The 13,873-nt window shown below is 44.5% G+C and overlaps 1 protein-coding gene across 1 annotated transcript in view; it reads left to right on the top strand.

Moving 5' to 3' along the window:
* Positions 1-13,536, top strand: part of LOC121874856 (tRNA dimethylallyltransferase-like) — a 114,634-nt gene extending 101,098 nt beyond the window's left edge. The window contains exon 4 of the mRNA XM_042379148.1: positions 13,427-13,536. Within this exon, the coding sequence (XP_042235082.1) occupies positions 13,427-13,468 (42 nt within the window). The 3' untranslated portion in view covers positions 13,469-13,536. The remainder of the gene's footprint in view (positions 1-13,426) is intronic.
* Positions 13,537-13,873: the final 337 nt, after the last annotated feature.

The following is a 13,873-nucleotide window of genomic DNA, read 5'->3' as shown; positions in this document are numbered from 1 at the left end:
TCTCGCTCTCGCTCTCTCGCTCTCTCTCTCTCTCTCTCTCTCTCTCTCTCTCTCTCCATACTTCCTTGAGATAAATGTATCAGGTGCCTGCAGGAGAGCTCAGGTTCTCAACTGGCTCAGCCATGTTAATATTGTTATTATTATCTACTCTGTATCTGTGTTTTTCTGGCTAAACAAAACTGTTTCAATTCAATACACTCCCTCCCTCTCTTCTTCCCCATACATTCCCCCCACACACACACACACACACACACACACACACTCTTCCTTCCTTCCTTCCAGTACGGTAGAAAATGTGGCGGCTGTAATATATGTGTGTGTGTGTGTACGTCAGTTAGAGAAAGAATTGAGTGTCCGAGACCAACTTTAAAAGAGTCGTGAAGGCTGAGGTGGAGGAGGAAGAAGAGGAGAGGCGGTGGAAGAGGATGAGAGAAGATGGTGGAGTTGGCGTTGTTGCCACGGGAGTATGGCCTGGTGGTGCGCCGCCGTGCTTCCCACGCCTACACGCCCTTTACACGCCTATGCGCCCTCCCCACAACCACACGCCCTCCCCACACACACACATACAGACAGAGAGAGAGAAGTGGTATAACAATCAAGGTACGGCAGCAGGGCAAGTGTGTCTCCTGCCCCTTGATCATCATACTAAGGGATTTAGGGGAGGTGGGGGGGGGGAGACGGAAAAGGAGGTAAGGGGATGGGGAGGTTGGAAAGGAGGGGGAGGGAGCTATGAGAAAGGAAGAAAGGGGATAGGAGATGGAGGGAAATATGGGAAAGGTGGTAAGGGGAGAAAGGATGGAATGACATTGGTAATAGAAGGGAAGTGGTGAAGAAGAAGAGCCCGAATATGTGTTACTTTTTTTTTTTGAGAAATCGGCTATTTTGCAAAATTCCCGGCCTGCGCGCCGGTAATTTTGCGAAATAACTTGTAATCAGACAACCTAAACTAACCTAATATTATGGTTAGTTTAGAGGTTAGGTTAGGATGGATCATTTACATGTGATACACAGTTGAGTGGTTCTGTTCTTTGTTTTTATAGTTTGGTTAGCTTGTTGTAAGTTATTTCGCAAAATTATCGGCGTGCAGGCCGGGAATTTTGCAAAATAGCCGATTTCTCAAAAAAAAGAACATACACGTGGACATTCATCAGTTTACACACACTCCATCACTTTATATGGGATTTTTTGTTTTCGTCGTCGCGTGAAAACCTTTTTATAAACAGGAGACCCTGAACTGTTGCCAAGACTTGTACAAAAATACTACCGCAGTCCTGGAGTTGTTTGGTATAATATACACGCTCGGAGCAGACATACATTTATTTATTTTCCCTTCCTGGTTTAAGACATCTTGTGAAATTATTTGGTCCCTCCCGCAAAAAAAAGAAGTCGCCATTGATTAATTAGTTTTTTGTTATTTGTCTTTTTCGTTGTTCCTTCCTCCCTCCCTCCCACACACACACACACACACACACACACACACCTACATTTCTAACCTTGTGGTGATGGTAGGGTGAGGGTGGTAGTGATCGTGAGGGGAAGGGGGAGGGTAATAGGTGATAGTGGTAGACAAACAGGTTAAGGTCGGTGGCAAGTAGTAGTGGTGGTGGAAGCAGGGTACGATTGTAGTTGATACAGGTGGTGGGTATGCCTGGGGGGTGGTGGTGGTGCAGGTGGTTGGTGATGGTGGCTGACCCCTGGAAGGTATGCGTGACGCGGGTGTACGTCACTGGCACGCTCCACCCAATACATACTTGACACTTCCCCACAATTTCACCCCCCCACACTCCCCCACCCCACACACATTCCCATGTTCTTGTAAACTGCCTCACTTAATACTTTCCCACGTTCCTCTCTCTACTCCCACGCTCCTCTCTATACTCCCACGCTCCTTCTTTGCCATACCGGTGTTCACACTAATATACATAATGTCAAAATCACGTTTTTCCACATTTTACAACATTCATTAACATTTCCTATCACTGTCAACCTTGTGTAGCCTTCTGTGTGTTTATGTATGTATGTATGTATGTATTTATGTATGTCCGGTGTTTTGTTGGCCATCGCCACAAGTTCCTCGTATTGTGTCGTGGGTTACTATGTAATTTTCTCACAACCATTTGTCTTAGTTCTTGACCTGGTGTTGACGAGGTGTGAGTGGGTGAGGGAGCTGTAAGGACACGCACAGACAAACAAGCACGCACAGAAGATATGATGATAGGCATGCACACGTACATTAATATTCTGTGTGTGTGTGTGTATGTGAGAGAGAGAGAGAGAGAGAGAGAGAGAGAGAGAGAGAGAGAGAGAGAGAGAGCACACACACTAAACTTGCCACACTTCTTAACACTCCCTCCCTTCCTTCAGTACTAATGTAAACAGCTGAGAGTGTGAAACAGGTGGATTACGTAGGTGGGGGTGGGAGGAGGGTTCACAAAAACAAAAAACTAACTACAGATGAGGAAGAGTGGGAGATAGAGGAGAAGGGGGGAGAGGGGAGGTAAGTCACCAAAAACAGCGTCTTGGCCAGAGAGGTGACTCACCCCTCTCAGGCACACATGGGGGGAGGGAGGGGGCGAGAGAGTTCACTACTACCTTATCAAGATGCACACACCGTGATGCTCTGTACACATCGAAGGGCGAGAGAAAACACACACACACACACACGGGGTACACTGTCTATTGTTATCGTGTTGTATAGATGGCGGGCATGACATCAACTTCGACTTTCCTCCTTTCCCTTTCTCCCCCTTCCCCTCCCTCATTCTACTTTCTCCTCACGCACCTCCTTCCCTCTTCCATCCTCCATTCTCCCTTACTCCTACTGAATGGTTGGAGGAGAAGGAAGGGGAGGTAAGAGATGGAGACTTAGGAAGGAAAGGGAGTAGCTACAGTAGTTGGAGGAATAGGGAAATGGAAGAGGAGGAGGAGGAGTAACAGACCCCTCACCCCCCCCTCCCCGAGAGCCAGGTGTCACTGTTCCATTATATCACACTGTATCTGACGCCTGCCGCTTCTCCACCACATTTTCACACACACACACACACACACACACACACACACACACACCCACCCACCCACCCACCCACCCACCCACCCACCCACCCACCCACCCACCCACACCCACACCCCTATGCCCACATACCCATAAGAACACCCATGGTTACACCTCAAACCTAAACATTGCCTTCCCTCATCGTTTGTCTCTGCGCCCAGGATTGCACTTCCTTCCCCAACCTCACACCCCTCTTTCTCCCTCTCTCTTTGAATCTCTTTCATCTTTACCTACCCTCTTCCTCCCTCTTTCCTTCATCCTCACCCTACCCTTTCTCCCTTCCTTCCTCTCCCCTCCCTCCTCCCCCATCACTCCCTTACCCCTCCTCTCCCTCACTCCACCACTCTCTCCACACCTCCCCCACTCTCCCTTCACTCCCCCACTCTCCTCACTCCCCCCACATCCCCCTCCCTACTGTCACATACTCAGGTCATTGTCTTGTGTGGACCTATTTAAACTCGACTTTTCCGTGTAGGCGAAGCACCGGGTGGGTATTTGGGGGAAGGGGGGTGGGGGTGTCGCTGCTCTCCTCCCCTACTAACTCTTCCTGTTGGTGCTGAAAGGAAAGTATTATTGCCTTATTGGGGGTTGGTGGCACATGGGGCCACCAACTCCTTCCCCCTTCTCCCCCCTCACGCTTTTTCTGTGTCGGGAAGGGGTGGTGGGATGGGGTTGGTTGTGTGGGGTGGATTGTTTGTGTGAGGTGCTGGTCTGTGTGTGTAGGGGGTGTTTGTGTATGTGTACAGTACAGTAGGTATGTGTATTCATCAAACAGATCCTCGGTAAAGTAACCCAAACGTTTATATTTACGTATTTATTAACACTCATAATAATGGTGGCCCCTGTGTAACGAGGATGGCCGGCCCAAGGGCCACCTAGGCTTGAATATGTTTAAGGTGTAGAAGCTGTCGCCAACACAACAACCACACCCTGAGTTAATAACGAGCTGCATGACCCAGTGTCAAGGAATAGTCCGAAAAGACCGGACAACTCGCCAACTGCACTGGCGAACCATTACCCCGGAACACGATCCACAAATCGATTAACATCCAGGTCCTCAATTGCTGCTGGGTAGACAGAGGCAAATGACGTAAAGAAACTTGCCCATTGTTTCACCCTGCCTGGGGATCGAATCCAGGTCCACTCGCTTGCGAGGCGAGAATGCTGACCATTATAGTACACCACTACACGCATGGCCTTCGCATAAATCAAAAGTTGTCTTCTTAAAAGCCGTAGTTTTACTCACAAAGTCAGCTTAAATTTGTTTTACTCATAATCAACTTATATTCATTTTACTCACAAAGAATATTAGTGTTACTCATACATTGTTTATAAATTCTAAATTTATGACAGTGGGCTGGACCGGGTGGGGTGGTGTGGGCTGAGCCAGGTGGGGGTGGGTGATGGTGGTTGTATGTTTTGAGGCGGTGTGATAATTAGCATTAACTCAGAACACCCACTGGAAGGGAGGGAGAGATGAGATATGAGGGGGCGGAAGGAGAGGAGCAGATGTAAGGAAACAATTGATTACTTCTGATTTATCATTCAATTTATGGGTGTGTAATACGGTAGCTATATATTGAAGACCGTGTGTGTGTGTGTGTGTGTGTGTGTGTGTGTGTGTGTGTGTGTGTGTGTGTGCGTGCGATTCCCCAAAACCTTGATATTGATCTATTTACGTAAACAAAGATAAAAAATAACAATGGTTGGCTATACGAGTCCTGTGAAGTGGAAACTACATCATCGTGGTTCTATATAAACACACCTCTCCTTCTATTCTATATATTTCCATTGTACTTTATACCTGTGCTTGAAATAACTGCGCTTGTGCTATTGTTATTTGGTAGAGACAGTACCATCATGTCAGTGGGCCGCATGAGTGAACCACAAGATTGAAATTTAACATGTGCACTAACCATGACCCCGTTAATAGGTATAGATACATTTAACACAGGCCGAATTTTTCATAATGAGATATAACAAATGTTTATTAATAGAATTTTCATGAACTTCAAATAATAAGAGCAAGAGAAACAAATGGATTACTGGTTCGTTCAGTACACCGCCTTCCATATTGTGTGGCCCCTGGAGATTAAATTGGTGAGGTGAGGGCGGTGTACGGTGTCTGTTTACGATTACCTTACAATACATCATAGGTAAACACAACCATAATTAACCACAGTGAATGGTTAATTGGGTCAAGACTTGTTATTTTCTAGAGGTGGTTGTGATAAGTGGGCGTATTGCAGCTAGGCACGGTGGGCGTATAGCACAACGTGGGCAGTGTAGATGTAGTACAGTGTTGGTGGTCAGGGATTGAGCCTTAGTACAGCGTGGGCGGGCAGGGATTGAGTCTTAGTACAGCGTGGGCGGGCAGGGATTGAGTCTTAGTATAGCGTGGGCGGGCAGGGATTGAGTCTTAGTACATGGGCGGGGGATTGAGTCTTAGTACAGCGTGGGCGGGCAGGGATTGAGTCAGCGGGCGGGGGATTGAGTCTTAGTACAGCGTGGGCGGGCAGGGATTGAGTCTTAGTATAGCGTGGGCGGGCAGGGATTGAGTCTTAGTACAGCGTGGGCGGGCTGGATATGATACAAGATGGGCGGGGATGGGAGGTGAAGGACAGTGGCAGGTGACGCCCCCGGCAGACAATGGCAGGCCACTTACGGTGTGTCTGGCTGGTGGTGTTGGTTCACTGCCACTGACGGATCACCTGCCACGCATAATATATACTGAAGAGCTGCATTGTGTGTGTGGGGGGGATTATGCAAGTAAGTAATGGTAGGATCCCATTTCTACTTACCCCACCTATCCTTATACTCTTACAGGACACATAGGATGCCTCTGTTGTCCTCGTGTTAGATGGGGTTGGGAGCTTGGGTGGGGTGGTGTGGTGTGACACTACAGTAAAATTCGAAACTCCTGCTCTCAACCCCCCCCTCCCCCTTCCTTAATCCATGAAATCCTCTTCTTTTATCTCCTCTCCCCTCTTTACTTGTTGTTTTCGTCCCTTCCCCCATCCATTATATTATATCATTCTCCTAATTTCTATCCTCTTTTCTCATTCACTCTTCATCATCCTCCTCCTCTTCTTACTCCCCTTATCATCGTTTCTCCTCTCTCCCGTTAACACCTGTATCCCCCCATCTGTGTCTCGTTCCCTTGGTGGTAGCAGCAGCATCGTTCAGCATCCATGCCTGATGAACACTGCCACATGGTATTGATTCCAGCCTCTGGGAGGGATGGATGGATGGATGTGCTTCCTAGAACATGCAGTCAACAACACTTTTGCTGGCCTTGAGCTTTGTTTGAATACCCTCTCCCCCTCTGCCTTCACCTCCCGCTCCCTTAATCCCTCCGCACTGTTCCCCCCTGATAGAGTACGTCCCCCTGGAAACGCCTTTTGTTGTGGACAAATCCCCCGAGATGCATATTTTCGAGTCGTCTGTGAGGTCCATCATTGGTAGTGTCTGTATGACCACATTCTTGGAAATGACTTTTTACAGCTGAATTTGTGGAGCACATTCCTGTAGATGGATCCCTTTGCGACTGATCATTGGAAACTTTAGTAGCGCACATACCAGGGAACTCCTCTTTAGGCCTTAACTTTGTGAATTCCACTTTGGAGATAATCTTCGGAAATTTCTCAGGAGGTCTGGAAACTCTTCATCACATCACATCCCTGGAATCATTTCTTTGGATCACAATTGAAGGAAACATACCCTCTTCGGAGTACAGTACACCCAAAGCAATATCTTCTTAAATTATATTCCGAGAAACTTGTCAACAACATCTGAGGTGTTTTGATGGCAGTGAGCTGTTTACAGGCAACCTCCCATGGAAGGTCTCCCTGGAATCAACCTTATTAAGTGTTCCTTCCCGGTAATACTTCAGCACTGATGCCACTTAAAAGCTCATCTGATATGACAGTGGCTATACATCAAGAGAACACGTTGCGGATGAGGGGTCTCTGTTTACCGCTGGAGTTCGAGACCATTGTGTACGAGACATAAATTATTCATCTGTAATGTATAATCTTCAATGTTTACGGAATGTGAGTTAAGGGTCGACGTAATTCATCTCTGGGTAGGAGAAAATGGCTCTGGTGGATTCGTATAAGTGTTAATACGACGAGGAGGCGAGTGACTCTGGGGAGCTCTGGAAGGTGTTGGTAATGATGCTTGACGGAGGCGATGAAGGTGTATATGTGTGTGTGTGTTTGCGCCTCTTGTTATTGCTGACGATGGTGCGTCCTCCTCTTGCTGGCTCTCGACATACTACAAGGTGATGGGATAGTCATGTTGATGGGCTCTACAGATATATCATGCTCTTCTTTCTATCTCCCTCCCGCCCCACTTACTCTCGCCCCCACTCTCTTCACTCCTCTCTCCCGCTTTACTTTCTCTCCTGTCCTCCCTCCCGCCCGCCTCACTCTCTTTCTCTCCCCTCCCTCCTAGTGATAACAGTGACGCCTCTTACTGACTTCTTTCTTATTTGGTGACGAGAGTTAGGATGAGATGTTGGTCTCTTGCAACTTCATGCTGCTTTTTTTCCCCTTGTCTCCTTATCAGTCATCAATTCACTTCTTCTTTCTTTTCATTCTTTCTCCTTTATTATTTTTCCTCCCCACAGTCCCTTTACCCTCCCCACAGGCCCTTTACCCTCTTCTTTCTTACCGTCTTTTCCCTCCATACGCCTCTCCCCCACGTTTTTTCCCTCCGTGTCAACAATCCCCCCTCCCTCCCCCTTTCTTCTTCCTATCCCCTCCCGACACCTATGAGAGATGGCAGCTGTTAACAGTCACTAGTAATGTCGCCGCTATCACATCGCTTCCAGGGTGCAGTCTTAACCATTGTAACCTCGGATCAACTGTAAACAATATGTAATTTTTTGTATTTATTATTATTGATATCCGCACCAAGTTTATACAATACATGAGAGAGTATTATTTTGTCATTTAATTCAATCCTTCTCGGCCGGTGTACTCTGGAGAAAATGTCAGGAGGTCATCTTAAGCTGTCAGGAGGTCATCTTAAGCTTCCAAGGCAAGTCACACCAACATGAAAAGAAGGAGATGGAAGGAGAAGAGTCTTGTTATTGTGTAAGATCTTTGTTGTTTACCAAGTGTTGACTGAATATACGGTACTTGGATTCAGGTTATGTAATAGTTTAGTCTGGGACACACACACACACACACACACACACACACACACACACACACACACACACACACACACACACACACACACACACACACACACACACACACACACACATGTACACCACACACTACACACATCTACATACAACACACACACATCTACATATTACACACGCACCTATATAGAGAGAGAGAGAGAGAGAGAGAGAGAGAGAGAGGTATCCCCCTCCTCTCTCGTCAACAAGTTACGCATCAAATACCACACCTTCCCCTCCACAGTATCTCTTCCTTGTATCCTCTCTGCTTTAACACTGTAGTCCCCTTCCATCATAGGCTTACATCTCTCTCTCTCTCTCTCTCTCTCTCTCTCTCTCTCTCTCTCTCCTTCCTCTTCACTGACCCTTTTATAGCTCCTGCCTATTTGTCCCTACTTTATTTATTTATTTAATTTTCCTATGGGTTTTTATTCCTACCTCCTCTTCCTTCTATTTTCTGTCTTTCCCCCTTCTCCCTCCTTCATTTCCTTTCTTATCCACCATCGTCTTCCCCGGCCTTTAATCCTCCCTTCTCATGTATCCCCATTTCCCACATGTATCACTCCTAAGCTCCCCTCTTCCTTCACCCCACAGTACTAGTGTTTTAGTGAGTTTTATGGGAACATTATACAGTACATACACTATATCTATGTTTAGTGAAACGTAAAGGGAGTTATATAAATGTATGAATTTATTGTTCTCTAGTGAGTTAATAAGAATCTTTTATATAAATTGTTCTCTGTGAGCTACGAAGTATTTAAATTTATTGGGTTCTTCAGTGAGTTATTTACGTTTTAGAGGGCAAGGGTTTCTCTCAGCTATATAAAATACCTAAGTACAGGGCTGTCCTACAGAGGGTTAAGAAAACTGTGATATAAATCTGTGTGCGCGCGCGCGTGCGTGCGTGCAAGGACAGGTAACGTATGATTTGATAAAGAAGTGAGCTTACCTTGTAAACCAGTAATATTTTCAGTGTAAGGAATGTGTACAGTATACTTGTAAACCAGTGTGGTGTGTGGGAGACTTTGCAGCTGTTTGTTGTAGGTAAACCAGTAGTAGTGTACCCTTGTAAACCGCTAACAGTATTTTAGGTGAATATAGTCTACACTGTATACCCGTGTAAACAATAGCAATATTTAAGGAGTGTATAGTGGTAATTTAGGAAACTTTAGTGTATATCGTATGCCTTTTAGTGGTAGTAATAGTAGTGTATAGCATGTCGTTTATTTCGTCAGTCAGGAGTGAGTAAATTTGTAGTACCTTTACTCAACCCTTTGATCGACACCTGCCCGAAATATTGCATCACTGTAAATGTTTTTGACTTTGTATTTTTCGTAATATCACACAGGAATATGAAAACCGTGTTTGGCCTTTCTGTGCCGTGTAGGGTAGGGATGTGGCGTATGGAGTAGGGGCGTGGGGGGTAGGGATGTGGCGTATGGAGTAGGGGCGTGGGGGGTAGGGATGTGCAGGTAGAGGATTTGTTTGGTCTACACTAGAATTTTTGTGGCGTTGACGTAATATATTCGAGTAAGGGAGTGCTTTAGTATAATCGTCATACAAGTTTGCATTGACTTACCATGTATAATATACGCATTGGTTTATATCCGGTCCGTAGAATTATAAAACTAAACATATTTTCTCCTTTATAGTTTGGGTTTTAAAGGATCTGAAGTGTTGCCTCACGTGCCAGTAAAAAAAAAAATAATAATTGTATGCTGCTACCTAGTGACTTAGAGCTGGGGTAGGTGTATTGAACATGTTGACATTTCCTCACCAACACTCAAGATGTGGCCGTAGTTTTGCTTCCCTTAGAGCTTTGGCTGAAATTAGGTGGTGTTGACACTACGCTTGGCCAACTCAGCCCGCGCAGCTGCCGTTATGAAGCTGTTCATTTTATACATTTAATCAGAAATTTAGTGAGGCTCATTTACCACTTTAAAGCGATGGCCAATTGGAGCGAAATTTTGTTTAGTGTGGAGTAAATGATGCCCTGTCTCCGTCCGTTGATGCTAAGTAATGTTTTTGTATTGGAATCAATGTTTCTGCTTTATGTGTGCGCACAGTGTGATGTCAAGGATATGTACAGTACAGTGATCTTGAGTAGCTTTTACATTTTGGTGTCAAAGTGAAATCTCTTTATCAACACCTATCGTGTTGGTTTTAAATGTACAAAATGAAAATTGTGAGTGAGGAATTGGTTAATGAACGTGAATGTGAGAATTTACCCGTACATTTTAAAAGTGCTTTTTTTTAGTTTAACAAATTTATTGACAAAGCTTGGAATACAGTTTGCCTATTCTGAGTAATTCAGTCAGGTCTTGACACTGAGGGTGGTATCACTTCTCACTGCCACGCAGGACAGAGGTTCGTACACAAAGAAATACATCATATTCATTGACAGTATATATAGGTCAGATTCATGCGGGTAATGTCACTGTTCACTGCCATGCAGGACAGAGGTTCGTACACAAAGAAATGCATCATATTCATTAGCAGTATATATAGGTCAGAGTCATGTGGGTAATGTCACTGTTTGCTGCCATGCAAGGCAGTGGTGCGGGAGGCTTTGTTGTCGCGCGTGCCACTTCAAATATCACCCGAAAATCATTGTTAATAAACATGTCTCTTCCTTTTCAATTCAAGTAAACATCTCTTTGTGTGTTTCTTGTTAGCATGTATGTTTGTTTTGTATGTTTAGGGTATTTATTTGTGTGGGCATACATATTGATCGAGAACAGATCCAAACTTACTGGCAGTAGAACGTAATATTGAACACTCGAGCTTAGGACAACTGGCAGACCATAAAAGAGTTTGAATAATTCGCCCTGAAAGTGAATTTGCTTGGTGACAGGCAATTAAGGTGAATTGTGGCTGGCTTGGTTATACCCCTTGGTGACCGTCGTATTAAAAGCGAATAGTTGCATCCCAGACAAGTTTTTATACCCCCCAGCAGCAGCTGATACTGCTTGTGGTGGTGCACTTTGGTATAGCAGTTCTCCATACCGTGAGGAATTGAGCCCTGCTGAGTGACGGACATTGCACACACACTTGAAAACACAACACTAAAGAAACGAAAGAAGGAAAGAGCGTGTGGTTGTCATGTTTAACGGAGGAGAGAGAGAAGTGGAAGTATACAAGGGAGTGTGAATTTTTTTGTAAGGCAGAGAGAGTGGAAAGATTGGAGTGGTGATAGCATTAAAGGGGGAAAGGTAGAGTATACGACAGCATGTACTTGTGAGATGTTTTTGTGTGCGAGTGCAGAATGAGAGTGGGGAGAAGGGAGAGATTGAAGGGTAGAGGGAGGGGTGTGCATGACAGGTCGAGACTGGTGATGGGAAAGGAGAGAGGGGCATGATAAGGACCCCATTCATTATAGGGAATGGGGTGCCTGACGCCCCACTCGTCATGTTATAGTGGTGTTAGTTACTGTGCTCCTGCCCTGCCCTACACCACTCACAGCTTCCTCCTCTGCCGCATCAATAATACTGATCGCCGGCTTTGCCCACAGCCGCTTCTTGCTCGACGCACTTGATTGCGTGAGTGATTTAGGAAGAAGGAAATAGAAGAGGTGTGAATCTGGGGAACGTTTCTGTACTGTTCTCACACGTCTTCTGGTGTCGGGTGAATTGACCACCAAGGGTGCTTGTTGTGCTTGCTTGACAGCTGCGAAGAGGACATGCAAGAAATTTTGTACCTTTGAGTGTGTGAGGTTGATTGCATCCATATTACACTATGATCTTGACAACCTTTGACACGTCACTCTTAGAAGTGACGGGTGAAGTTAAATATTACGCTGATGGAAACCGCATTTCCTTTGAATTTGTCTGTCCGTCCTTTGAATGTGTGTGTGTGAAACTCAGGTGGTGGTTGTGTGGTCACTTTATAGACTTTCTGTCTACACTACTTGTTTCAAATCTAAAATAAACATTGCTAAACTACAAAGTTATATAATATTGATCAATTGTTATACAGTAGTGTTATTGGCAGACACCATCGCAAAAAGAGTACTAGGCTGAAGTGTTTCCAAGTTGAAGAATACTGATGGACGAGGAAGCACTAAACAGTACAGTACAGTGCAGTACTGTATTGACATTACATTATTTGTTTTTTATTAAACCTCCTTTGCCTAATAAAAATTAATGTGGGATGTAACGAAATGTGCAACTGTTTGGAGACCAAGTTAGTTGTCTTGCATCATATTCCTATATGCAACAAATTTAAATGTACTGAGGTGTACTGTGGTTTACCGCTTCTCAACAGAGCTCATTCCTTGCGGTTAGTCACTCGCAATATGCTAATATGAATACAGTACAGTACTGCATTTGAAAGCATGTATTGTGGCAGTTAACCAATTGACCTTCCAGTAACATGACAAATGGTGCAACACTGATGTTTCTTTATATGAGTTACCCTCATAAGCCCTTCTTGCATTAGTCTATGGTAAAAATGTCGTGTTTATTCTTCAACCTGTAAATACTGTACTTCAGGTACTTTTTCACTTAATTAGTCATGTTTTGCATTTTGGAGTATTCGATGGTCTACCCACATACGAGTAGGTTCTCATACATGAAACAATTTGTAATCTTAACTAATTCCTATTCTAATCTAACCTTACCTATATGTATTTTAATCCACCTAAACCCCTATTTATCCTGCCGTGAATTAGTTTGTTTCACCCCAGTCATTCTTTACTATGTTTTAATCTAAGCACACCTGTTATAATCCAATCATACCTCAGGTTGCTTTGATCCAGCTGCAGTATATTTCAATGTGTTTTGATCAAATTATATGTTTAAAATCCAGCCCTACTTCGGTTTGCTTTAATCCAGCCATACTTCAGTGCCCCACAATCTTACCATACATAAATTTTACATACTCTTCACATACCTGTTTTGATTCTACCATTCCTCAGTTTTCAGAATCCTGCTATATCTCTACATCTGTTTTGATCCTGCCATGCCTCAAGTTTGTAATCATAATCCTGCTATACTGTACATCAATTTTTTTTAGATTTATCATACCTAACTTCCTCTAAACCCAACTTCTGTATTCCTTGTTTTATGATCAGGATCTGTTATGAAGCATCTATGTTTTTGGTTGTAACTGAATTATTGTGAATTCTAAAGAAATTAATGAACCTTGCCATATATACATACTAATGTTGTATCCCTTGGCAGATCATTGCAGGTGTGGGAACAGACAGGTCGCTGCCACAGTGAACTGCTGGAGGAACAGCAGCATCAGGAGGGAGGCTCCAAGCTTGGAGGTGGCCTCAGGTTCCCCCACACCACCATACTCTGGGTCACATGCCAGCAGGTGAGACCTGTCAGGATATACTGTTTTATCGGTTTCATTTTTATTTCAGAAATTGTAACCTGAGTTTCCATAAACTTCTGGACAGCACTGATTATTGTGACATTACTCGGGTACCTTGCCCCGTAGGAGAGGAAAATTCTTTTGACCAGAAATTTAGGTTTTGAGCCATGACTCCTTTTGATGCACCAAATGATATTGCATAGGTTCCTTATCTTAGGGAAGAGGAAGGTCCCTTTTGATTTCAGGTTACTGTGGATATGCTGTACAGTACTTGACCATCTTATGCACCATTAGTGGTACAGTGATTC

This window comes from Homarus americanus, unplaced genomic scaffold (genome assembly GCF_018991925.1).
Source record: "Homarus americanus isolate GMGI-L3 unplaced genomic scaffold, GMGI_Hamer_2.0 scaffold56009, whole genome shotgun sequence".
Lineage (NCBI taxonomy): Eukaryota > Metazoa > Arthropoda > Malacostraca > Decapoda > Nephropidae > Homarus > Homarus americanus.
This window is presented reverse-complemented; position numbering and strand designations above follow the sequence as displayed.